Here is a 27,899-nt window from a genome sequence, read left to right on the forward strand (position 1 = left end):
CAAAGCAATTAGCAGCTAAAATAATAAAAAAAAACAACAATAATGAAGTAAAACGTACAATATCTTCCTCTGAAATGTAGTGGAATAGAAGTATAAAGTAAAAGAGAAATTAAATTCTCCAAAAGAACAAGTAGCCTACCGAAAATTGTACGTTATTTGAGTGCATGTACTCGTGTTCACGAACTTACCCAATGTGGTTCGTGCAGTTCTTCGGGGTTTGTTGGGGCAGCAGGAGGAGGTGGGAGTGCGTAAAGTGTGCGCCTTGTTTGGAGTGATATTACGCAAATGGGGAGCAGCGTCGGGGAGGGACTCTACACATGTGGAAAAGAGTAACTGTTGCGCTTAGCTGTCTCTCTCCTTGTGGGGGCCTTTCTTGAACAGCACAAATTTGCGCAGGAAGACACCTGCACGCTCCCGGACTTACTATATCCCCGAGTCAACGGGCAAGTCTCGAGTCTTAAAGTTGCAGCTTGCGGTTATTTTCGCCGGAGTTGCAACAATGTTGGGCAGCGGTAAGTCAGCGGCCACCAGTCCCAAAGAGCAGAAGATGAAAGGGGCCGAGAAGGCGACGGACCCCATCAGGAGGCTCGGTAAGGAAACATCCAAACGTTTTAAGCTCCTCTCTGTTCCCGCAAAGTTACAACAAGGACTTAAATATGTGGATATCAGAGTTCAGTGTTTTTCCTACTGTGGTATCAGCTCCGCGACATTCCTGGTGTGTACTTATCTGAGTGTGAGTGATTATAACTAATGAGTGATAACTAAATAATGTATTCATCTATTTAAGTAGGATTTTAGAGTGATATCTGTTGTACTTCAGTAGTGTCACAGAGGTTTTTATCATGGTATTTTGTATGTGTTGAGTTATCAATGCCATTGCTGTATTACTTATTTAAGCGTTGCATCCTTTTTAAATACATTATAAGATTTTCCTTGGTACCAGGTACTTTCCTTGCAAGCTACTGATTACTTGTGAGGATTATTTTTGTCTTAACTTAAGCAATTGTTTGCTCATTCAGGACTGTATATTTACTGTCTGTCCATGTGCTTGTGACCTAGTTGCCTCCCAAGTTAAAACAATCAAGTAATATAGTGGGTTTCATTAGCGAAAACAGTTTATGACATATGAATAACAGTTTTAATTTTGTTGCTGGTAACCAGCTGATAATGACACATCAACCTGAACCCAACCTGGGCAGTGTGGGAGTAGTTCAAGTGATCATGTGTTTATGAGGAGCTGAACTCCTTCACTAGCCCACTGATGTGATTCAGGCTCCTCACCAGACCCCAGCCTACCATCTCTCAGCCCAACACTGATTGGCTGCTGTTCCCTTCACTTAAGTACTCTAGGCTCATGACACCTTGCCCCAAAATAGACACCTGCTGAGCAGCGACAGAGCACCTGTCAGAATCTCTGAAAAGACACTGGAAGTCTGGAAGTCTGGACCACGGTTTTGACCTATTTATATTACTACAAATGTAAACTGTGCTTGCAGACAATAATAGTGTAGATTTCATGTATTTTTTTTATGGTCTTTGGGAGATTTACAATATCCAGTTAACAGCATGACATCAATAATGAAGTTGTTTATAAACTATACCGAGAACTGTATACGGGCCATTTTAAATACAGGCAATACAATGACTGTACCCATGATTTCACAATAAAATACAGCACGCAGTATTTCCCCACCACAAAGTTTTTAAAAAACCCAACAAGAAATCACTCTTTAAAATCAAGAACAACTTCTCGCTGCTGCTGCTGCTGCTGAACTATTTGTGTCCTTGTTACATTACATTTGGTTTGACAACTAAAATCCTGCTCCAAACGTTTAATCACAAAACACCGAACCCCTTATTTTTCATGCTTTCACAGCTGTGTGTGTGCAGGGATCCCGACCGTGGCATTGACACGGCAGACTATGTTAAAAACACTGACATTATGCAGACACTTGTTTAAGCATTACTGATGTTTGAGTTATGAAACTGTATCTCTGTGCCTGAAAATGTAATGCACGACTGTCGAATCTATATTCGAGTGTCCCACTAACACTGAATAATGAAGCCAGTGATGACACCCGTCCCTGACCCCTTACCCCCATGTGTCGTCACAAATCAGTCAGTTGGCCTTCAACCCAACATGTCTTAGTTGCGTTTTAATCCTTACTTCAGATGGAAAACAGGCCACACACTGTACCTTTGTCATTTCCAAGAGTGGAATTTTGTGTCATGTGGAGTCACAGGAGTAGTCTTACTATATTGTTCAAAGATTTCTCACTGACTGTAAGCCTTTCCCTACAGATAAAGGTTCATGTGAACCTGAGGTTTGTTAATTTTGAGATAATCTATGTTTAAATCAGACAAATGTACACATGGATAAATATATTCACTGCCACAGACGTCTCTTGTGGGGGATTGTGGATTTGGTTTCAGAGAGAGAGTCTGAGGTTGTTGTCTGTGTTGTCAACTCTGGAGCTCTGCGGCGCTGTGATGGTGAAACACAGCAATTATTTTATTGTGAGAACCAACAGACACAAACAAAATACACAACTTTATCGGTTTAGGCTTGCAAAACACCACAAATTCATATGAAACCAGATCCAGAATGCTACATTTTCAAACAATACTAATAATAGAGAGAGAGAGAAACCCAAATTGATGTATTAGTGGCTTTTCCTAATGTTATGTAAACTGATTAGAAAAGTTATTGTGAACAACACAGACCAACATAGTAGGGACATACTAATTCAATCTTCCATCTTGTCTTCTTTTTCAGGCTTTTAAGTCATTGTAGCAAACTTGAACACGTAGAAAATCCAATTTTTCTTTACACCAAAATATTTAATTCAGCATGATATGAACAATCCAAAAGAAAAGAGTCTTACACAACAATTAGTTCCTTGTTTATGGACTCCTCACTCTGTGTTCATATCCTGCTTACTAATTAGTAAATGAATGAATTCATTATGAAAGACAAAGAGAATGCTAAAACTGAGTGCTGCTCATTTTCAGTTGAATACAAAGAGGCTGCCTCTTTGTATTCAGTATTTTGCCTTCATGCTCAACAGTGTGCTGTCCCAAAAAAGAAACATTGGTAGTAATTCTTCATTTCAAAATAACACTCAGTTTGTTTCTTGGGAATATGTTCTCAGATCAGCTGCTGAGTGTCACAACTCCAAAGTACAATCATCTTATTGTTAAGCTTTCCTCAGATCACCTTTTAACCGTGGTTATCATCATTTTCATTAAAAGCTGGACCTGTCTCGTGGGGACAGCTGTGAGACAGAATTAAGAAAATCGAATTGACCCTTCTCCCGTATCATGTCAGCAACACCCTAACTTTTCTATCTTTATGCAAGTGTAGAATCCTTGCTAGCTGACTCTCGTGACAGTTGTTATGCTGAGAGAAACGTGAACCGTGTCCCAGGAGGAGCTGGTATGTGGGTGTGAGTGAAGAGGACTCATGCAGACACGATCTAATGCTGACCAGCTGATATGGTTATTTTCTTTCTGATCCTCCTCTCAGTTTGACGGCGCTCCCGCTGCTCACAGTGTAGACACACGTACCCTCAGAGAAATATTCCTTATGGGACTGATTTGAATTTTTTTTCTTTTTCTCACAGCTGATTCAGCAGTGTTTTTTTTCTTTATTTTAGCCAGTTGTTCTCACATAGCGCTGTGTTACAAGTTTTTAGCTCTCTGATGGTTTGTCGGTCAGCTGGTCCACCACTTTGGTCCAGACTGAAATACTACTAGCAACTTTTGGATGAGACGTTCATGACCGACTGGACTGACTTTTCCTCTAGCTCAGACAGCAGGTCTTCACTTATCCTGTGAATTTTCCCAACATCTGTCAGAACAGATTGCCACCAATTTTTGTACAGACAATGAATAGTAGGGTTCCCAGACGATGAATACCTTTGACTTTTACTCTAGCGCGGAGGTTCACATTTGTGCTTTTAGGTAAAATGTCTCAACAACTATTTGATAGATGTTCGATGACATTCAATTTGGTGCAGAAGTTTATGTCCTTCACAGGATGAATTATAATCACTTTGGGGATACCTTAGCTTTACATATAGTGTCATCATTATAGTGAAAATTAAATCCAGTACTGTTATTGACCGGAATCCCTGCAAAACTACTCAGCCTTAGCTATACTTCGTGTTTATGGCAAACAAATGCTGGCGGCATGACACGTGCATATGCTGAACTAAGATGGTAAAGATGGTAAACAATAGACCCGTGAAACATCGGCATGTTAACATTGTCACTGTGAGCATTTTGCTCAAAACATGGCTGTGCAAAGTCACAGAGATGCTAGTGTGGCTAACATTTCCTCTAGCACCCTTGTTAGGTCAAAATCATTCTTATCACTAAACACCTTTAAAACTAATGTCATTCCCATCAACCTCAGCTGTACTCTGTAATTTGTTTAGTGCTATGTTAGCATGCTATTTTTGTGCTAAATTGAGATGTTTAACATGATAAACATTACATGTGCTCAACATCAGTATGTTGGCATTGCCAGTTAGAGCATGTTTGCATGCTGGTGCTAGCATTTAGCTCAAAGCACTGCTGGGCTGGGTTGGCAGCTAGCAGGGTTGTATACTCTTTTAACTCTCTTTCCACTCCCACATTGCTAATTCAGCAGCTTTTATAATATCTGTGCTGTGTTGAAATGCTTGCAATAACATACATCAGCATGGTTGCTAGCCAGTCGGCATCGAGCTTTGACCATCTGATGAAGGGGATGTCAACCAGATTTTCTGCAGGAGACAGTGAAAACAAAAACACGATTCAGTTCTAAGAATCATGCCCAACCCTCCATTTACACCCTTAAATAAAGAGGTTTTCAGGAGTGTATAAAATGTGAATGTGCCTCTGTTTAAACAAGCTGTGGATTGGCCAACCCTTTCAGGCTTGTGCTCACTTGCTCTGTTAGATATTAAAACGAAGCAGGTAGGAAAACAAGAATGTGGATTTGGCTGGAGAGGCAATAACAAGATGAAGCCGCGGGTTGAGACTGAGGCAGTTACGGTTCTTTGGGCAGTTTAGCATGGTCAGTGACCTGCAGTTAATCTGCATGTACTCCGCCTGTGGGAATGCCTTGCATGTGGTAACAGCTTGGAAAAACAGGGTTGTTATGGATGGAGGGCTGGTAGGGGGATTTCTTTGTGTTCGACCCTGATGGGGAGAGATCCACGGCTGCACTCAGTTTGTAGTCGGGGGGAGGGAGCTGAGAGCAGTTTCTGTTGTGCTGGAGCTTCAGGGGCCCTCTGAGGAAGTTTGTTAGCCAACTGGCACTGACAGCATGAGGACTGTGATTTAAAGGAAAGTTAAAGGAACTTTGCCAACTGTGTCTTGACAAATCTTTGTAGGTGAGCAGAAGAGACTAAATCCTGAAGAATAATTCAACAAGAGTGAGAGTTTGCTTAGACTTTTCCTTTGAAACGTCCTGAAAGAGAAAATGCTCTGTGAGAGGCCCCATTCATCCCCACAAAAGAAGCAATGAGGCATAGCTGAATGTGCTTTATTAACACTTAAGTTATTATGACAAAATCCTGCAACTACAGCTTAAGTAACCAAGTACTTAACTAGACCTCTAAAAAATAAATTGATTTTACCATTAAAAGCTTTTGACAAATTTTACACCTCTTAAGCAAAATGTCAATTTGCAAACTGTCCCACCAGTTTTAAGCATTTTCATAGTTATTTGAAAGCATCCGTCTTTGTTGTGGGGGAACTTCAGCTTGGGGACTTTAACACATGTCATGAACCCCTCCCTTTACTATAAAATAACGGCAAAAATGCCCCCCAAAAAGCTAACCAAGATAAATCAGTAAATGTGTCCTAAAGAACCTAAAATGTATTAAAATAATAAACTAAATATTAAAAACAGTGTCTTCATTTCACACATAATTTGAAAAAAACATTCCATACAACTTTACAAAATATGTAATTGTAGAAGTATTCACAAAAATCAGCACATTTTACATAATTTTACATTTGACCACTCCACAGTATTGGATTGCACCCTCAGTCGTCCGTGGGTCTGTCATGTTTGAACTAGTGTGTAAACACTCCTCGCTTGTCCTTTCATCTTCAACCCGGCCATCCAAAATCATCCTTAGCTTTAGATTAGAGCTGCAGCAGGCAATTTAATTCATTCTCGGATATTTTGCACGTTGTTTTGTATGATTTGTATGACATCTAAATGTTTGGTCTATATAATGTCAGAGAAAAGTCAAAAATTCTCGTCACCACTCAGAGGCCAATGGAGTTCTATGTTCACTGACTAATAGATTAATTGACTAATCATGTGAGCTCTACTTTAGTCCTTATTTAATTAAGATGTAAACAAAACCAGCTCATGGAAAAGTGGTACTTGTAAATTCAAATTAATTGTATCTTGTGCAAGTATTTGTTTTTTTGATTGATCATAAAATGTTTATGTTTTTTTAACAAGTTATAGGAAATGTACCAAACAGCAGTAGCCTACATAGTTACTTGTTTTCTTTTCTGTGTTTCAGTGATACCACATGACTGGACGTTAACTTACTGTCGACTCTGAACTTAAACCTGTGTTGCGTGTCCACCATGCCTCCTGCTTTGATCTTTTATTTTATCCTATAACTTGCCCTGATCCTTTCATTGCTGACAACAAATAATGATAATACCTCTGGTCTGAGGCTCTGCATTTCTTTTAGCTTCTTGATTCAATTTCCATGTGATGGTAATACCTAGGGAGAACTACTATGAACGGTACAGCCAGGCAAATACTGCCTGTTGGCCTGATACTGTCCCAATAGAGACATAAATCTACAAATTATCATGGCTGATTCACATCTCAGCATTCGATTTCTCTCAGTTTTATTCTTTAAGTACGTTTTTCATTTTGATAAAGTCTAGGCTCTAAGAACATGCACAGAGAAACATTGCTTTGTTGAAACATTGAGTCACTTTTTTATACAATCCTCGGCAGCTTCACTCAGCACACTGAAACCTTTAGCACAGGTAATTTCCTCTGAGGTTTGTATATGAAACACAGCCTTTGGGTTTAGGGTATAAGCAGCAGTGTTGACTGTATGTGTGAGGTTGGCTTGACAAATACAGTCAACAAGGTTTTTTGAGGGGGGGGTATTGATGTATGAGAGTTAGTCGTTTTAAAAAGCAACATCCACCACCAAGCTCTTGAAAAAGACAAAAATAATAATCAAGTTTCGTGAAGTGGCATTAGAGAGGGGCAGAAACGTCACTCTCTGACCCTTGACATGCAACACTATCAGCTGCACTGTTTGCTAATCAGCATATGTCAGCATGCTTACATGCTAAACTGAGATGACGAACATGGTAAACATTATACCTGCTTAACATCAACTTGCTTGCATTGTCATTGTGAGCATGTTAGCATTTAGCACAAAGCAACACTGTGGCTGATCACAGCCTCACAGAGGTGCTAGCATAGCCTTGTTAACCTTACAGATGGCGACAAAAGATTAGGATTTACCTAGAAACTTCCCAAGAGAGATTATTACGTTACGTTTAGAAATGTTTTTAGAAACCTTATGTCCTTGTATGTCGACACAATAAAATGGCTCAAACCCAAGACAAACCCCTTGCTGATGACACAATGTCAAACTGAATCACAGTTTGTTTTTACAGTAAACTTCCTGTTTGTTTCATGTGTGTGTGTGCTCCAGGGCTGCTGGACAATGAGGACGTACGCGTGATGATGCAGGGCTGCAACATGGTGAAAGTTCGCTCTTCGAGGTGGCAGAAGAGCCGAAACCTGCGGCTGATGGATGACGGACTCACTGTGTGGTGTGAATCCACCAAGAGCTCCCGCAAAGCCAAAGCCCAGCAGACATGTGAGTACAACTGAAACTTAGCTTTAAGAACAGGGAGAGTGGGATGGAGAGCACAGTGTATTTGTACGTGTGTGTGTGTGTGTGTGTGTGTGTGTGTGTGTGTGTGTGTGTGTGTGTGTGTGTGTGTGAGAGTGTGTGTGTGGTCTGGCTTGAGTAGACGAGGAGGGAGGGTAAAGGTGAAAAAGAGGCAAAGGACCAAGAAGTTAGTTATAAGAAGTGAGGCGGGTTAAGGAGGAGAAGTATAGCTCTGAAAGCAAAAGTGCTCATGAATAGAAATTGGTTTTAAAAGAGAAAACTTGAGCGATATCAGATTAGAGGAAAACGGCTTTGCCTGAAAGGAAACTTATCCACAGGGGTGCAATGTAGAGGAAGATCAGCAGGCCTTCCACCAGCCCAGTACAGACTGGGACGTGAGTCAGGGCGCCAGCTTATTGTTCAGGGTTGTTGAGCTGTTTTATCTTGGCTTGATCTCATACTTTGCTTTATTATAGGGCTGTTTGTTTCCATTGCAAGTGAGGAGACTAATCATGGGCTCTGCAATCTGGCTAAACAATAATCACGTATAGTTTATGTACTGATTCATAAATCTGGACTTGTGAAGAGTCAGGTCCAGACTGCTGGCTCACTTCTGCTTTGCTAAGCTGTCATTTAATGTTATGGGTGAGAAGGTGACCCACAATGAACTCTGGTGGTCATCCTGTATGACTGGGCTACTCTAATTGTGGGAAGGTAATATTTGATTGCAAATGCGGGGTTTTTTTTCGTTTTTTTTTTTAAAGCATTTGCAATTTAAATAAATTCCATATTCTTCATTTATATAAATTGATATCATCTAGAAAATAATACATTCGGACTACATTGGCCATCGTATTTTCCATAATAATATTAGTATACCAAAAAACACATAAATTGCTGCACTAAACCAATAATCTATAACTTCCTTGATAGTGATGATTCAGTGTTTTTTTTGTATTTTCCACACTCACTGGTAGTGACAGAAATCTTACAATGTTTTCAGTAAAACTATCTGCATGGCTAGATAAGAATAAGTGAATTTGAGATTTCTTTCTTTCTTGTGGACTGACTTTGTAAAGAAAAATCCGAAACAGTGCAAAACGGTAGTAATTAAACTATAAATGGCACAGATAATCTCAGTGAGGAAATACGAGGCACATAAAATGTAATATCGGGCCTCACACTAATTTTTGTTCTCAAATCCCCCATTGTTTTAAACTACCATTTATGTCTTATCTGCAATGGCACACTGTGTCCAAGTTACACCAGTGACTTACATGAACGCAAATGCTTGAAAGAGTCATTAAACAGGGAGACGGAGACATTACACCTGATGGGGATGTTAATCATAAAAAAACAATATAAATGCAGAGAAAATGGTGGTTTTTAGAGAGCAATATTAGCTTATTTAACCCCAGCAGAGGCATTTCACCTCCCTCGTATTGACAGAAAAGGCATTCAAACAAAAGAGATTAGACTCTGTAGAGAATGCCAAAGTACAGGGCACTTATGTTATCTCAAATTTTCTTTACATAGCACTTTTTTGGAGCTAAATCTTCTCTTGGAATGAAAATTTACTGCAAGCTGGGTGGGTGATAAATCTCTCTCACCCTCTTTATTTTCTTCCTTGTTGCTGGACGTTTTAGCTCCCCCACCTTCCACCTGTTTGTGCCCTTCTTCCTGATGTTGAAGAGCAGTTTAATGCTAGCCCCAAGCTAGCCTTACAGGGAGGGAGGGTGATTGGGTTGCCAGGTTTGGTTTGGTGAAGGCCGTCTTGATTGTAACTCCAGAAATAGACACAGAGTGGTCGAGTTGCCACATGTAGCACTGCTTACAATGATGTCAACAAATAGTGTGAGGACAGCCGGGCCTCTTCAGACAGATACCGATAATGCTGCGCTGGCAGGCTGCTGGGGAGCATATCTGTTTGTGTTTTAAGTGCGTGTTTGTGTGAATCCAGGATGAAGGATTGGCTTGGTTCCTCTTTTCCAAGCGCAAGGCGGTTCTCCAGGTCCAGTGTGATCTGGCACTGTGCAGTTCAGCGCTGCCTCTGATGCTCTTAAGCACTTGGCATTGAAAACAACACTTCACACTTCTGCTGTCCTTTTGTAAACCACACACACATGCACACACACCCACATTCTTGTCCTTTTTACCACGTCTCTGGGATAACCACAAAAGAGGAATGTGAAGTAATTTTGAAGAGGTGGAATACAGAGGCTTTATGACCTTCTGCAACAGAATGAGGCTATTGTCAGGCAATAGCCTCATTCTCAGTTGAGTTTACTACACAACTGAGGGATCACTACACAGCAGGCATCCCAGTGCAGAAATAGACAAGATCCTGTATTGAATAAAGTTGTTGTGTTAGGATCAGCTAGAAGCCAGTGTTTGTGTGTTTGGCTGTCTTCTCTGGGCAAAAAGTGTTTCCCAGACTCACCAGCAAATATGAAATCAGATCACATGAAGTTGTAGAGCTCAACCTTTTTGGCCTCTTTCAAAAACAGTTATTCCTAGATAAAAAAGTAGAAATATGTTTTCTGCCTTGCTAGAATAATTTATGTGGGGATGTCAGTCTGTCTGTCAGTCCACCATTATGGTCCAGACTGAAGTAAGACATCTCTGGTAATCCCCTGACTTTTCTTTGGGCGCCATCATCAGGTACATTTAATGTTTACAATACCTGGGTTTAGATCTGTAACTAACAATTACTTCACTGTTGATCATTTAGTCTATGAAACATCAACAGCAGTGAAAAATACTCACAACATCCCAGAGCCCGAAGTGATGTCCAAAACCAAAATAATGTTTTATTTATTGTCATACTGTATGATAAAAAGCAAGCAGCAAATATTTGCCATTTTTGCTTGAAAAATGCGTGAAACGATTAATAGTTAAAATAGTTACCAACTGATTTTTTTATTCACAGCTTTAGCTTTGGTTTATTACTAAATACCTGCAAAACTAATGACATTCACAGCAGCCTTCGCTGTACTTTGTGTTTAGAGCTAATTAGCAAAAGTCACATGCTCGACATAGATGCCATTATGAGCATGTTAGCATGCTGATGTTAGCATTTAGCCAACACAACCTCACAACATGGCTGTAGACTCAATCTTGCTTTTTTTTAATACTCCATAAATCAACCCTCCAAATTATCATTTACAGCCACCATGTTGAGATAATAACTAGTATAAAACCCATTAAGGTGCATGTTATACTTTACAATCCTGTTGCTATGGCGCTCTGCTTTGTGGGACTTATGAATCCCTAAAAGGAAATGACGTTTGACCTTTAGCTGCTTCACTCCTTGTGGCAGAGCTGTGTTTACTCAACAACACAAGAACTTTTCTTTCCCTCTCCTCCTCCAGTTGCAGTGACAGAAGTGGAGTGCGTGCGTGAAGGCTGCCAGTCTGAGGCGCTGAGGCGGCTGAGCGGGTCGGTGCCGGAGAGCAAGTGCTTCACAGTGGTCTTCAGAGGTGCCAGGAAAAGCCTGGACCTGCTGTGCCCCTGTGAGGATGATGCGCAGCGCTGGGTGCGAGGGCTCCGCACTTTAAAGGAGCACGTGGCCGACATGACTCAGAAGCAAAAACTGGACCAATATCCTGCCCAATTTCTAATATGCCAGAATAAATATACTGTAGCTAAGGCAGCATTGCTATGGCGACTGACTCTGCTGTCACATGTGCCATCCCACGTCCACAGCATAGCTAAAGTGAGCAGTAAGAACTAGGAAAAAATGTCATGTCTAAATATAGTCTGACTATTACTGTTAGTTACAGTCCCTCATAGCCAGCGGATAATATGACTGTATCAGGTAGAGTAAACCATTAAGATCATCACTTTGCTTCTCTGTTGATCTATTTTTAGTTATTTTAGTTATATATATATATCATATAAATCATCAGGGCAATTATCTTGTTATCTCGTCTATTATGTTTCATAAAGCAGCCTGGGTGATGTTTATCTTGAACGGTGTATGTGTGGGCTTTCGGTGCACATGCAGGTGACGAACTATAATTAACCTTATGTTGCTATCAACTCCTTAATGCAGTTACATTAGACTTCATTTATTTGATAGACACTTTTGTCCAGAATGATTTACTGAAAATTTCTATTCAGGTAAAAGTGCTAGGTGTCATTAAAAATTGTAAGTGCATCCCTCCAAGCAAACAACAAAGAGCCTCTTCACTGGTGTTTATCATTTCATTTATATATAATACTGTAGATCTTGAGGCGACAGCTAAATTGAACTTTGTGCTCACAAGTTAAACAATCAACAAAAGATGGATTATGCCTTTCAGGATATGCTCAGATGCCAGTTTATTAGGTACACATAGCTAAAACCAAAGCAGTTTAACACAACAGCTCTGCAATAGAACCTACCTTCATGAAGGTTACAATTGTGCTTATTTAACTTTATGATAATTTCTGAGGCTGCAGTTGGTGTTGCTGTTCAATTGTATGGCATCAGACGGTTTCTATTATTTTGTCCACCCCCATCTATATCAAGGAGGAACGCTGAATAACAGAAACTTGTCAGATTTAAATGTATCTGTGCACATTATGAACCCAAGGACTGCCTCAATTGATTTGAGGTTGTATTCCTTAACCCTCCACACTTGGATCCGAAGCTACCTGAGGCGAGCGGATCAGAACCAGGACGGCAAGATGAGCTATGATGAGGTCAAACGGCTGCTCCAGATGATCAACATTGACCTGAGTGAGCAGTATGCCCGCTGTTTATTCAAGGTCAGGATCATCCTGTGTATCTTCATTCTTTAGCAACTGTAAATTATCCTCTTTTGCTGTAATTTATGCGAGCTGAAGACCGAAAGGATTGAAAGGAAAGAGAGACTGACGGCTAAAAAATATAGAGTAGGTGATATTTTTGCTAGTGTCAGTTTACTGTGACAACCTGGAGTCTAGAGTCTGTGTTCAATTACCAAGCCAGCGGCAAGCCAACCACCAACCCCCGTCCACCTCCCTCTTGTCTTCCCCTCAACAAAGCAAGCCCCAGCTTTTTCTTTATTGTGGGGCATTACCGCCTGCTATGTCCCCCAGCTCTCCATTATAGCTGAATTGTTGGTTTTTATGCTCCGTCCCGATGCAATTCCCAATACCAAACATCCCCAAGTACCCGTATTTTGAATGTAAGTACACACAGCTGGGTTTGATTTCTTATGGAGATGCTTTCATCACAGGGAATTTGAAGCATTCTCAAAATAAAAGCATACTGTGTTTGCCATGTGTCTCTGTGTGTGTCCGATTTGTGTCATTTTTTTTAACTCCTCCCTATCCCCTCGCATCCCAGAGGTGTGACAGATCCTGTGATGGTCGTCTAGATCATATAGAGATTGAGGAGTTCTGCAGGGAGCTTCTGCGACGGCCCGAGTTGGACGCAGTCTTCAGACACTATTCAAGTAATGGTTGTGTGCTCGCCACTGCTGAGCTGCGAGACTTCCTGGGAGACCAAGGAGAAGATGCCTCGTTGAATCATGCTCAGAGCCTCACACTCACCTACGAGCTCAATGACTGGGGTAGGTCCTAAAAGCAGTTATTAAAGGCTTTAAAGAAAGAGCACACAACAATTTCATATAAACACTGTGATAAAATGACAAAAGTGATTCAGCTTATACCTGTGAAGGCATTTGCTATTCTAAACACTGAGGCAAAAATCCTCTGCTGCTGTGCAATAATGTGATGTGCTTTTATGTTTCCAGCAGTTAAAGTGGTTTATTTTAAGGAAGAACTAAGTAGTTAGCACGATCGATATCTGCAATGAAATGTAACAAAATGCCACCTACAACAACTCAAACTGTATTAACAGAATATCCAAGGAAAAAGGTGTCAGAGATCTGAGTTTTATTTATTAGCACCAGTTCAAAGCAAACAAATGAGAGTAAGTTATGTTCACTGAGAGACAAAATGGCCTAAAATGGCTTGTGCATAAATAAATGATAGCAAACAATATTGTTGACTTGAGCAATATGTTTTGTTTCTCATGAATTTGATTTGTATTTGTAAGTGGAAGAACACATAATTTTTTCTCTCAAAAGTTACATTGTCTCGCTTTAAGTAAAACTTAACTTTAACTAAATGAGTGAGGCGTTTGGTAAGCTGAAGACCAGATGATGAATGATTTCAACAATATTTAGACTGTTTAGCTTAATCCGTGTGAGAGAATGAAGCTGTGATTAGTGTAAACATTCTCTTGTCCTTGCTTTTCTTTCTTGTACCAGGGTCCTAATTCATGTCGTTTAAATCTTTTTTGTTGAAGTTGCTAAAAGACTCTTTAAACACTTTGCCATTTATTGCAGCTCAGAAGAACCACTTCATGACCCAGAATGGTTTCACCATGTACATGCTGTCCCGGGAGAACGATGTGGTTAATCCCGACCATGCCAGAGTCTACCAGAACATGAGCCGCCCTTTGGCCCACTACTTCATCTCCTCGTCGCACAACACTTACCTTACCAAGGACCAAGTCACCGGCGCCAGCAGCACTGAGCCGTACATCAGGTACTCCGACAGAGACTCAAAAACCGTCATCAAACAGCACATATTTTAGCATGATCAAAACCTATTGAGGTGTTCTTCATTTGAATGCTCTTCAAGTACGTGTCTTTCACTGACAGGGCTCTGAATCAAGGCTGTCGCTGCGTGGAGCTGGACTGCTGGGATGGAGATAAAGGTGAACCTGTCATCTACCATGGCCACACTCTCACCTCCAAAGTGCCTTTCAAGGAGGTCATAGAAACCATCGTCCAGTACGCCTTTAAGGTCAGAGGAACTTGATTGGATGGTGTAAATCCTCAGCTATGACAGTATGCTCGCTGCTCCTCAATACTGCTAATGAAATAAGTGAGTAGTCAGTCAGCCTTCTTGCTTTCACGGCCCGCTGTGCTTCTTGTGGTTGCATACTTAGTTATGTGGTAACCCTACGGTATTTTGGTTTTGACATAGTATAGCATTGCAGCGTTAGGTCCTGCATAGCTATCATGCGATCTGATTGCATTTGAATGGCACAGCATATGTGTTTTTCCTGTGTTTCTCCCTGCAGGCGTCACCATATCCTCTAATCCTGTCCTTGGAGAACCACTGTTCTGTGGAGCAGCAGGCTGTCATGGCCACGCACCTTCGCACCATCCTGGGCAGCAAACTGCTCACCAAGCCGCTCAGTGACCAGCCGCTGCAGGACCTGCCTTCTCCCGAGGTACAACACACACCAACACACTGCTAGATCCTTTTTCAAAGACATCTGGCTGTCTGGTTTTCTAACGCAGTAATTTGTTCTAATGACCTTTGTTGCAGGAGCTGAAGGGGCGTATTCTGGTGAAAGGGAAGAAGCTGATTCCTCACTTGGGTCAGCTGGGCAAGGGCGGCAGCTGTGCAAGCTTCTCCTCAAGCTCTGAAGATGAACCAGCAAGCGGCAGTAAGAACACCCCCAAGAAGGATCCTGCAAAGGTCAGTTCAGCAAGACTTGTCGTTAAGCCTGAGAAGCTGTTAAAGTGAATTTTTAGATAATCGCATAACATTTTCTTTAATGTTTGTATTTGCCCTTCTCAGGTCTGTTCTAAACTGAGCCCAGAGCTGTCAGAGCTGGTGGTGTACTGCAGAAGTGTCCCCTTCCGTGGCTTTGAAAATGTGTCTGAAAAACCTTCAAATGAAATGTCCTCCTTCTCTGAAAATGATGCCCTCAGGCTCATCAAAGACTCGGGTACAACAATGGAAATAATTGCATCTTGACATTACATAGAGAAAAGTCAAAATGATTTTCTGACATTGCTTTACTGCAGCTGATTCTACACAAAATATAATCAGCCTCCAGTGTATCATGGCATGTGGATTTCTTCTTTTCATTCGCAGGAAAGCTTTTTGTGAGACACAACAGCAGGCAGCTGAGCCGGATCTACCCCTCCGGCCAGCGCCTCCAATCATCCAACTATGATCCTCAGGAAATGTGGAACGGTGGCTGCCAGATGGGTTAGTACTCCAGACTAGAAGCTTGGATGCTGTTCTGATGGCAGCACATTAAGGCAATTCATTTGAAACACATAATGTGGTCAGTAAGTGCCAAAGAAATGTTTTCCTGACTAATTTCTGCAAATTGCTGCTACATCATAAGACAAGGCTTTTACTGACTGACAACATTCACCGGTGCTTTAATGATTTTCGTCGTGTGATCAGGCTTGCCGTGTCACTGACTCCACTCTCTGTGCTGTTCAGTGGCTCTGAACTTCCAGACTTCCGGGGAGCAGATGGACCTGAACCAGGGTCGCTTCCTCCCCAATGGGCGCTGTGGATACGTTCTTAAACCGGACTTCCTGTGCAGCCCAACTTCCGACTTTAACCCAGAGATCACGGGTGGAGGCCCCGGTCACATCCCCACGCAGCTGACTATACGAGTGAGTGGTAACCTAGTGAGTAGTGTTGCAGCAAATTCTGATTGGCTGATTCAAATCCATCTTAAAAGTCATAATTAGATGTAATTAGATGTTGACATACTGGAATCCAGTTTTCACATACTTTGTTCATTTAGATCAGAAGTATTTATGTATGTTTGCACTTTATTTACCTAGTATTGTGTTTGTGCTCCTCTATAGTGTAATTGTACTGTTGTTGTTTCTGACTACTACTAGCACTGTTTGCAGGAGGTATTCCTCCTCTGTAGCTCTTCCAGAGATTTCTTAATTTTTTCCCATTGAAAGTATTTTTTTCCACGTTTTCTCTGAAATGAGGTTCTAAAGATAGAGGGAGTTGTATGCTGCCCAGATTGTGAGGCCCTTTGAGGCATAATTGTGATTTTGGGCTATACCAATAAAATAAATTTGACTTGGATATGAAAATTGACTAATTAGATAGATAGATAGATAGATAGATAGATAGATAGATAGATAGATAGATAGATAGATGTATACTTTATTTATCCCCGGGGGAAATTTGTTTGTAGCAGCAGCAAATGAAGTTACACAGTAAAATAAAAATATTAAGTATGGAAAATGCTCAATATATACAATACAATAAAGTATTTAAAGAAAATAAAGTAATAAACAAATGTATTACATTCATTCAATTTTGCTTTTCAGATAATATCTGCACAGCAGCTGCCAAAAATCAACACGGAGAAGGCCAGCTCCATTGTGGACCCACAAGTGTGGGTTGAAATTCATGGGGTGGCTATTGATAATGCAAGAGACAAAACCCACCGCATTGACAACAATGGTAACTCTGAAACATCACAAATCAAATGACATTTAAGTGTCAATCGTATGTTATTGTCTGTATAAATGTTCTAAGCAGATAGCTAATACTGCATTTTTATGCAAATCTATTATTGCTATGAAATAATGTTACTGTATGCTGTAATGCTGATTTTTGATGATGTACATGCAGGAGGCAACAGATGACAGCATTAAGCTGCACAGGTCTTTTGTAGGAGCCTTTCCTATCTATGACCATGATTAGTTTGTTTGAGAGGTACATTACCGGATGATGTATTTATGGCTCTTGTGCGCCCTCTACAGGTTTCAACCCACGATGGGACTGCACTCTGAGCTTCCAGCTGCAGGTCCCCGAACTGGCGCTGGTGCGGTTTGTCGTGGAAGACCATGATCACACTGCCAAAAATGACTTTGTGGGGCAGTTCACTTTACCTTTCATAAGCCTACGAACAGGTGCTCATAAAGATCCACTGTGCATATTATAGACCAGTCATCACTGTGGCGTGTTTGTGATGTGTGTGTGATATACTCTTTCTTCTCAGGTTATCGACATGTTCATTTATTGAAGGCAGATGGTTCCAGTCTGTCCCCCGCCACCCTCTTCATCCATGTAAAAGTGACCCGCAAAGGAGTTCCCGTCAAAACTGTGTCCGAGCGTATGGCCATTGCCAAAGGCAAGGCATGACGTGCATCTGAACTAGATGGAAAGCTGCATTTTCTGACTACAAAGGGCTTTGGAAAAGGAGCTCTGAATGTGAGCAGAGAGAAACTGCTGTTGTTGCTGCCAGCCGATCTCCCAGTCCAGACCTCAAGTGGCCCAATTTACACTCAGCCACTTCCCACTACAGGAGGAGAGATGTTGTTTTTCAGAGATGAGGAAACGCGCTAGCTCTTAGCAAATGAAGTGCCTCAGGATAATGAATCCATGATACACTGTGGGAGAGTCTGGTCTTGTCAGTGCTGAGTGCTCTGGAAACAGGGCACCGAGGGTTGTGGTTCATGAAAAACACCAATATGGGACTCGTTACAAAATTAATTTTAGTGTTGTTTAGTCTCATGTGTAGGTGGCTATCCAACAATCTGTTGGACTGAAGATTTGTTAATTCATCCTTTTATATTTTAGAAGTATTTTAACATTTTTACACAGTATTTGACTTAAACTTAAAGAATGAGGATATTTTAACATGAAACAACATTTACTTAACTGATGCTGTCTCATTCAGTAAGTGTTATAAGTGGGAATCCAAGCATGTGATTGAAATTATAAATATTACTGTTTTATTAATTACATACTGTTTGTTTGTTTAACACTAATTGCGATGAATACAGATTTAATAATGTTTCAGAGATTGTCGTAGTTTGTTTTATGCATGAAGGATGAACAAATTATGACATTTTTTATTAATTTAGTCTTACTTGATACTTCAGATACTTGGCACTTTTAATGTTATGACAATATATTTCTACAACTTACAAATGAACTTGAAATATAAACAGTATTAACTTTAACTTAACATTATTACAAATGTCACTTGTTGTATTTGCTCCAGCATCATTTCACACGTGTTAAAATAAGTGTTTATATGTTAGTGATATTTGCTTGAAGCCTCCTTTGCCTCTTTTCTATTAACATCCCTGCGTAATTATTTGTGTAGCCAATTATCATCCTGACAATCAAATCTCAAAGTTGTGGTTAAACACTAATTGCAACAATCTTACACAACCACCGATTACTTTAGGCTACAGTGAATCATTTAATGTTCTTATAAGGAACTTCCCTGATAATAAGATGGTGCAGTAATGAAAGGTGCTGCACATGGATTACTGTAATAACAGCATATATGATCCGGATGGATTTCAATAGCATGTAACAAATGGTGCAGTATGACTTTGCAGTGTTAAAGCGTAAAGCCTCTTTTGTGTGAATGGCAGTTGGTATTATGTATGCAAGAGAAAATACTGTTTTCATAAAAGCACTAATAACACATTGCTGTGTTTTGTTGTCATTTTTGCATACGTGATCAAGAGAGAGACAGAGTATGTGTGTGTGTGTGTGTGTGTGTGTGCGTGTGTGTGTAGAGGGGCGGGTGTTGCAGGATAGAGAATATTTATGAATATCTCCACATCACATTTGGTTTTGCATTTAATTTTTGTATCTGAGCAGCTAAACTCCTTGCAAGCTGATAATCTGCAGAAGATCCAGAGGGCCAGTGAACTGCATGTAGGCCAAGGCCACGTCACTTTATAACGTGGGAATTGTTTTGAGTCAATCAAAATATACTGTCCGGTAGTAAATTCTTATTAGCACACCATATCTACAGGTGCAAATGGTCTCCCTAAAAAATCTGTTTCAAGAAATTATTGAGCCTTTTAAACAAAATAAATTTTATATTTGTGAGCAGTTATGTCCTTAGCTGGAACCATATGACGCTGATTGTCACAGAGAGGTGAGGAAGTCAGCAAGTACTGCAAAAGGTGCAAACACATTGTTTTTTTCTTTTCATGGGTCTTGTTGAAAAGAAAAATTAAGAATATTGCCAATTTTATCCTTGAATGTGTACAACATATAGAAAGCATTTGCAAATAACAATTATTAACCATTAACACAGCCTTTAGTTCCAACTTACAACTACTTTATAAAGGGCGTTCTATTTGAAAGTAGTACTGCTGTTATCACTTTATATATAGCTTACATATTGTTTGTGGTTGAAGTACATTTTGTCTGACAGCTTCAGTTACTCGTTACTTTACAAAGTACACATTTTCATACCCTTCCTGTCCAGTGAAAGCCATGTATGTCCAAATTTACAGCAGTAATATTCAAATATCATATCTAAAAGTAAAACAGCATTTGCAAAACGATAATTAACCATTAATGCAACCTTTAGTTAAAACTTACAGCCATTTTATGAAAGGTGTCTTATTTTCTTCATTTATAATAATACTGTACATCAGAATGTATTTGTTGGTTATATATTGACTTAATAACCTGAATCCGCAAAGTAACTATAATTTTAAAAAATGTAGTAGAGTAAAATGTACAATGTTTGTCTCTGAGATGTAGTGGAGTATAAGTATAGATGGAAAATTGCATGAAATGGAAATAATTAAGTAATGTACAATGACCCCAACATTGTAGTTGTACAGTAACCTAACGTTACTTGAGTAATTGTATGTACCTCCTGTCAAAAAGTGATTTAATTTCCCTTCACGTGGCTCTTATCGTGCTCATGTGCATGTGTAAGAGTAGAAAGCTTAGCGCGATTGTTTACTACAGCCTCTTATAATAAACAGCCACAAGAGGACAACAGTGAAGACATTTCCATCACCGCTCTAAACCAATAGAATCAGAGGGAGCTTTAAAGTCGTCGAGGGCACGCGGTGGCTCCTCACTTCCTGGTTGAAGATGGCGGATGAGAATGAGACAGCACCGATGTCGGAGAAAGAAGATGTAGAGGACCACGGACACTGCAGCGACTGTGAAAACGAAGAGCACCACTCTGACGATGGGTAAGAAAGCAGGCAGCAAAAGCGGTGAAAAATATGTCACGTCTTTGCACACTTTGTCAAAGCGGGATCAAACTAAAGCGTCGGAGAGCTGTCGGGATAGACAGCCATCGATGGAGGTTGGCCCGTCCACTTGCCTTTACCCTATTGGTTAAAAACACCCGTTGCCTACCAGTTCCTTTGATGTGATTGGCTGAGAGTGCGTCATGTCGCTCATGTGGGCGGGCTCTACAGCGCTGATAGCAAGGCGTAGTATGGAGGTAGCAAGCCCCAAGTAATGTTACGCTTCAAAGCTAGTCATTTAGTCATTTATACTGTCACTTGTACAACTTACAGAAAAAGTCAAGTTTTGTTTTATTAAGTTGGCAGCGTGATGTATTATTGTTTATACATTGTTGGCTGCCTGTAACTGATGCAATTCATGGCAACCCCAGTTGACATTTAGCAAGGTAGCATGCATGCTAGCATAGCTGTCAAACCCCTATTGTCTGTAATAGGATCGGGGTGCAGACAGTAGCCGAATCAAAAGTGAAATAAGCGAAACCTGCAAGTTGTTACACGTGCAACTTGATCATTTCGTTTGTGTTGGGCTGGCTTTGTTAACTCGGGGGTCAGCAGGGCTTTTAATTCCCTCTTTTAAAATATGAAATACCCTAAATCAGCCTAATGTCAGCTCTCCTACGGAATCAGGCTTTGATTGAATTATACTGCTTTGACTTCTGTTAATGTTTACCAAGTGGTGACACACACACGAAAGAAGCATTAGCTTGCAAATATTAAGGCGTGTCCTGCACACCGTATATGCGAATTCTGCCATTGGAAAAAGTGTTGCATTACTTTGTTTTTTGTGGCTTATGACTTCCTTAAAAGAAATCTGAGTCCAACGTTACTTATCATCACAGGCTTTAGTGTGATCATGAGCTGTGAGCAGTTTGACCACAGAGTGAATTTAATTTCTTGGGCTGTTGTTAATTGAAGGGTTTTGGGGGGCCTGTAGGAGGTAAAAGCCTTCATTTTATGAGGGGGAAAAAGCGAAAAAAATGAGAAAAGAGGACACAATTTAGTGCATAATCCACCGCTGCTGTAAGGAGGAAATGATGACCCTATTTATCAATTGAGGTGAAGCAAATGTGAGCTTCACTCCTGCTCTTTTCGAGCAACACATGCGACTCCCCTGCACCCAACACACACAGAAACAAAGAATGGTTCTGGCCGCTAGCTGGTCTACTCTGTTGAAATGGAAGCCTGTGGAACAAACTATTGAATGTTTTGTTGTCCATTGTCCCCGTCACTCACTGACCTCTTGTACGTACATGCATATGTACACAAGTGCATATATACCATCCAGTCCTCTCCCAGAGGTCATGTGATTCACCATCTGTGCTGTTGTTACAAATACAGGCTGGTGCTTGGCCTCTCTCCTCTCTTGGACACTAATGAGATTATCCTCTGTAAGTATGTAGTCTCTCTCGGGCCAGAGGATGGGATCGCTGGTGGGTGGGGGTTTGTGTGGCTCCTCAGGTTTAAAATGATCAGGAAATGGGGGTTAGTGACACACCGGCTGTGGGCGGGGGTTGCAGGAACTACCGATGTATGGCTATTTTTCTTTCTTTCCTGTATCCATATCAGTCACCTTTATCAGCTGATGCAGGTGATGGAGAGGGACATATTTCTAGTCCATATGTCTAGTACTCTACCTTATGTGTTCTGCCAGTTTCTTGAGGCTTTATGTCAGGTTTTGTTCTAGCTAAAAGGCCTGTGTCGTTGCTTAACCAACAGTGACTTTGTTTCTTTACTGAAATATGATGTTGTAAATAAGTTGCAGTCAGATAAGTTTCATTTATTTTTTTTTTATCTTTATTATCCAGGATTCATGTATATAGAGCTGAAACAATCATTCAATGCAGCCCTACTTGTATGTTTGTGTCAATATACTACTAATCTTCCTATTGTGTGGTATATATTCCAGGTAGACATTTAAGATAACACAATTTGACCAGGCATGACTTTCCTCTGGGATAGTAGACTAATGTGCATGCCTTCTATTTTTGTCTTTTCAGTGACAGGGGTCTGGGTGACGACACTGGTGCCAAGAAGAAGAAAAAGAAGCAGAAAAAGAAGAAGAAATCTGGTGCCACAGAAGCTGCTCAGGACCCCCTTGCCAAGGCATGAAATCCTTAATTTTATGAAGCAACAATCAAAAGCAAAGGGTCAGATCACCTAAAATTCAAAAAGAGAACAAAAGTATTTTAGTTTTTGGAGTTACAGTTCTACTACGAGGTGTTGATCAATGAATGGGTAAACCACTCAGAAATCATGGTAGTTTCCTGTAGTGCACTTCTTGCTCACAGTGCAACACTCTGCTGATTAGACCATTGAACGTCTTATCTACCATTGCCCTCACACCAGACTAAATAGAAAATGATTCATTTAACCCTTTTAACCCTGTTTATTTCTGTCTGTGTTTTGCAAACAGGTGAATTCATTGCCAGCTGATAAGCTACAGGAGATCCAAAAGGCCATTGAACTGTTCTCTGTCGGCCAAGGCCCTGCCAAAACAATGGAGGAGGCCACTCGGAGGAGTTACCAGTTCTGGGACACGCAGCCTGTGCCCAAGCTAGGTATGACATTTGTCAGAGGTGTCAGTTGTGCTCTGAGACAAGTGGATGTCCTTTATTGTAGGTTTCTGTGCTTATGTCATAAACTGTTATGTTTTCCTTCAGGGGAGACTGTGACATCACACGGCTCCATTGAACCTGACAAAGACCACATTCGTGAGGAGCCCTACAGCCTCCCGCAGGGCTTCAGCTGGGACACCCTAGACTTGGGGAATGCTGGTGTGGTAAGAGAGTGCATTAACACACACACACACACACTCACACTCACACTCACACTCACACTCGTAGCAGGAGTGCACATGAGAAATTCACCTTTTAGCAACAATCTCCTGGACTCTCAGTGATCTTAGCTTAATTTTTAAATTTTTTAAATTTTATATTTATATTTGTTTGCCAATGTGAACATAGCCTTCATTCATTGCTGTCTCCTCAGTCGTGTGATTGCTGATGAATGATTTCTTTAATAAAGCTGAACTGTAATGCTGATAACACATTATTGTTAGAAAAATGAATTCACTAGAATTGATACAGAACAGGTGAAGTTGGCAGAGCATTAGCATGTATGTATTAATAGGCACATTTACACATATAGATATAGAAAATGTCTAATTCTGTTCTTTTTCTGTAAAACCAGCTCAAGGAACTTTACACCCTTCTCAATGAGAATTATGTTGAAGATGATGACAACATGTTCCGATTTGACTACTCCCCCGAGTTCCTGCTCTGGTATTTCTTTTCAGAACTGATATTCTTCCATTTTACACCTGGCACGGATGTTAGATTGAAATGCTAAACTTGATATATCTAGACAGCAAATACTTTCTATATATAAAGCACATGGATAAATGTTTTATAAAATCTGAATACAGGTGATTGCAGTACAATAATACAATAATCTGTTGCATTTAATGATCTCTCTCTCTCTCTCTCTCTCTCTCTCTCTCTCTCTCTCTCTCTCTCTCTCTCTCTCTCTCTCAGGGCCCTGCGGCCCCCTGGCTGGTTGCCTCAGTGGCATTGTGGGGTGAGAGTGAACTCCAACCAGAAGCTAGTCGGCTTCATCAGTGCCATTCCTGCTTCCATCTGTATCTACGACATGTAAGTGAACACAACAATGCAGTGTGAAAGTATAATGGAATGAATCAATTACACCACTTGATTCCACATTACATTCACTCAGTGACATTTTAGCAGGAACACCTTCGGTGTACATATTGGTGAAAATACCTAATGCAGAATAAGTTGTCTTAAATATAGATCACAGTCTTATAGCAATTATTTGTGTGAATTGTGTTCTTCTGATTTTGAATCTTAAGGTTAAAATGTAAAAGTGCAACACGTGATAGATTATTCATTTTAATGTAAAACGTATTGAAATCTATTTTATATAAATGCCTGTCTTTTGTCATTCTGGTTTGTGTTTGTTGCAGAGTTGCTCACTTAATGCATTCTTTTTTTTCTGATGTTTAGAGAAAAGAAAATGGTAGAGATCAATTTCCTCTGTGTCCACAAGAAGCTTCGCTCCAAACGAGTTGCTCCGGTTCTGATTAGAGAAATCACCAGACGGGTCAACCTGCAGGGCATCTTTCAGGCAGTTTACACTGCTGGAGTGGTACTGCCCAAACCTGTGGGCACATGCAGGTGAGTCAGACAGAATAGCTCTCCAGATACTTTATGCACATAACCTTCTCTCTTCTTCTTTTAAGTGAGGCAGGAAGTATTTACAAATCCAACTTCTTTGCACAGGTACTGGCATCGCTCTTTGAACCCACGCAAACTAATCGAGGTGAAGTTCTCCCACCTGAGCAGGAACATGACGATGCAGCGCACCATGAAGTTGTACCGTCTGCCTGACGTGAGTGAAAACACACATATTTGACAAACACAAACATGGGCCACCAAGCCCTGCCATGCCTTTATGCTTCTCCTCCCTCGGTTTCGCTCCTTCAGGCTCCGAAGACTTCTGGCCTGCGAACGATGACCAAGAAGGATGTCCCAGTTGTGCATCGCCTCCTCCGTGAGTACCTGAGCCAGTTCAACCTGGTGCCCGCCATGAACCAGGAAGAGGTAGAACACTGGCTGCTTCCCCGGGAGAATATTATCGACACTTACCTGGTGGAGGTAACGAAAAAACCTTTTTCCCTGAGACATCTTTAAATAATTCGGTCTTAAACCATCCCGCTGAGAGGCTTTGTATAAACGTATGTCATTCTCTTGACAGAACGATGGCAAAGTAACAGATTTCCTGAGCTTCTACACACTGCCCTCTACCATTATGAACCACCCGGTGCACCGCAGCCTAAAAGCAGCGTACTCCTTCTACAACGTGCACACCACCACCCCCATTCTTGACCTGATGTCCGACGCCCTCATCCTGGCCAAATCGGTGTGTTCCTCTTCAGTCCATGTGTGTGTTCTCTGAAATGTTGACTCTCAGGGAACTAATGACTTGTTGTTGTTTTTTCTTCTCGTCTCTTTATGCAGAAAGGGTTTGATGTCTTCAATGCACTGGATCTAATGGAAAACAAGACTTTCTTGGAGAAGCTTAAGTTTGGCATCGGTGATGGAAATCTACAGTATTATCTGTACAATTGGAAGTGTCCCAGCATGGGCTCAGAAAAGGTACATTTATAGTGACAATATCACAACCTAAAGTTTGCCAATGCATTGATATTAGTTTCCTCAAATGCAGTCCTTTTATAAGGTATTAAAGTCTTCAATTGAATTGACCAAAGTCTCAAATATGTTCTCTAGCCTGCCCTAGATGATAAAGCAGTAATGTTAGCTACAAAGTGTTGTAGGTTGTCAGAGTGTGCAGGTTGTTAAATCCTGTTTGTGGAGTTTCAGTCGGCACCCTCAGACCTGTAGCAAGAAGCTACGGCAGCTAGGAAGCTTATTGTATTATAAAGTGTCCAATTTAGAACTTGCACAATCTTGAATTAATTCATCATATTTCATTTGCTATGCCCTCCATTAATGTTTTAGCTTGGTGGACCCTGGAAATAACCTTGAGTAGCTGTTTTCCTCACATGTCCTCTTCTCCTCCCTCAGGTTGGGTTGGTACTGCAGTGACATCCCTTTACGCCACAAACAAGTGTCACCAACAGGCCAGGAGACGACACCATGACACTGACCACCGGACAGATGGACTGATGACTTCCTGCTTCAGGAAAGGAGAAAAAAAACAAAAAAAAACACCGCCCATTTTTACTTTTTGACCTTTTGAACTTTGACCTGCACTACCGCTGCCAGGCAGGAAGGAGGGAGAGCCTCGCTGCTTCTCCTCCTCCCTCGATCACATGGACCTTAAGCCATTGTTACCATCACAAACAACTGTATTTCATCTGAGAGCTGTCTTGATTGTACACATACACACAAGAACAGTTTGCACAGATTACTGTATATCAAACACTCTGGCATACCTACGAAACGTACAATACATGTAAATAATATCAAACATTGCTGAGGATTATGCCCTAACACATGCAGACTAGAACCTACTGTTCTGTTTGATTCCTAAATGTTGGAAGTGCTTTTTGCAATTAAAATAAATCTGTCATCCTTAAGTTTTAGAGATAAAAAAGAAAAATCAAAATGATGAAAAAAATATTTTAAAGAGGAAAAGGTTAAAAAATGCAAGGTAATAAATACCAAAAGTGGACACCAGATAAGGGCTTCTGTTAACATTTTTCTTGTCATGCTTTACCCTGAGTGTGTTGTTTTTTTTGTTTTTTTTTCCTCATCAAACCCTCTATCATTATGGATAAGATGTTTATGCCTTCTGGAGGTTTTCTCATCTGTATTAACTCTCATGACCTCCGCATACTGCACTAACAGAAGAAGCCCTGAAACACAGACTGGTGTCAGTGGACCGGCTCAGTTGGAGGTTTGGACGAGGTTTGGACTCCCACACGGAGGTTGAATGGGGTTTACGTGACACCTGGCAGGAAGCGGATTTGTAATGACACCTCTTGATTTTAACTGTGCTCCAGTTTCAATGTCCACCCGTATGGGCTCTCAGGTTTTGTCAAATGTTCCTGAAAAGTCTGCAAGAGCTTAGGTTATAATGGAAAGTGTTTGAGGGTGATTTTAGGACTTTGACCTCATTCTTTGAGGGAATGACACAGTAAGTCTTAAAAATAGTCATATAGATTAATATAATAAAATGCAAACATCAGAAAAACTGAAAGATCTGGCAAGTTTGAATGCACAAAGCACGGACTGTGTTTAGCTCCGAGGGAATTGATGGTTTAATATGGTCATCACCTATATTATGCTTTTATGAGCTTTATTTAGAAAGTGAAACAAAAACAATATGAAGTACGAGCACCGCAGGTAACATTACAGCATTTGGAGCTCTACACTCGTCATGCAGGTGATGTCAGTTTAAAGTCTTGATGTTCGAGCTGGGCTGGTGTAAAGCCGTCTGGACTTCCAGGACATTGTGCAGAGTGAGTGGTGATGACTGGGGACGTGCCCCACTTAAAGTGTTTCTAATGTAAAATGCTGGTTCTATTTAAAAACTGATGTAAAAGAAGAATGGGTCTCGTGTTTTGATGCAGGAAAAAAAATGTGAAGATGCAGGTGATTCATATTTAGCAGAAAATAAAATCTAGAAGTTGCTGTGAGGATTTTGTCAAAGTTCATGTTTACACAGGATATCAAAT

General features: G+C 40.7%; 2 protein-coding genes across 2 annotated transcripts; both read left to right on the forward strand.

The window, feature by feature from the left end:
* Nucleotides 1-19,097, forward strand: LOC137878251 (1-phosphatidylinositol 4,5-bisphosphate phosphodiesterase delta-3-A-like). The gene is made up of 15 exons (XM_068718472.1): nucleotides 1-590; nucleotides 7,704-7,871; nucleotides 11,258-11,486; nucleotides 12,509-12,638; nucleotides 13,201-13,426; nucleotides 14,207-14,408; nucleotides 14,525-14,669; nucleotides 14,950-15,102; nucleotides 15,201-15,353; nucleotides 15,456-15,606; nucleotides 15,756-15,872; nucleotides 16,116-16,294; nucleotides 16,976-17,111; nucleotides 17,414-17,563; nucleotides 17,653-19,097. The coding sequence occupies exons 1-15, from the start codon at nucleotides 500-502 to the stop codon at nucleotides 17,793-17,795; spliced, it is 2,373 nt and encodes a 790-aa protein (XP_068574573.1). The 5' UTR covers nucleotides 1-499; the 3' UTR covers nucleotides 17,796-19,097.
* A 1,389-nt stretch (nucleotides 19,098-20,486) lies between these two features.
* Nucleotides 20,487-27,860, forward strand: LOC137878435 (glycylpeptide N-tetradecanoyltransferase 1-like). Its single transcript, XM_068718738.1, has 12 exons — nucleotides 20,487-20,620; nucleotides 22,678-22,783; nucleotides 23,094-23,238; nucleotides 23,341-23,459; nucleotides 23,870-23,961; nucleotides 24,214-24,330; nucleotides 24,703-24,873; nucleotides 24,979-25,087; nucleotides 25,183-25,353; nucleotides 25,454-25,618; nucleotides 25,717-25,854; nucleotides 26,284-27,860. Exons 1-12 carry the CDS (start codon nucleotides 20,517-20,519, stop codon nucleotides 26,302-26,304), a joined length of 1,458 nt encoding a protein of 485 aa, XP_068574839.1. The 5' UTR covers nucleotides 20,487-20,516; the 3' UTR covers nucleotides 26,305-27,860.
* The last annotated feature ends 39 nt before the right edge of the window (nucleotides 27,861-27,899 follow it).

The sequence above is a fragment of the Cebidichthys violaceus genome, unplaced genomic scaffold, assembly GCF_023349555.1.
Source record: "Cebidichthys violaceus isolate CVI_PGR_0920_01 unplaced genomic scaffold, fCebVio1.0.p SCAF_23, whole genome shotgun sequence".
In the NCBI taxonomy this organism is placed as follows: domain Eukaryota; kingdom Metazoa; phylum Chordata; class Actinopteri; order Perciformes; family Stichaeidae; genus Cebidichthys; species Cebidichthys violaceus.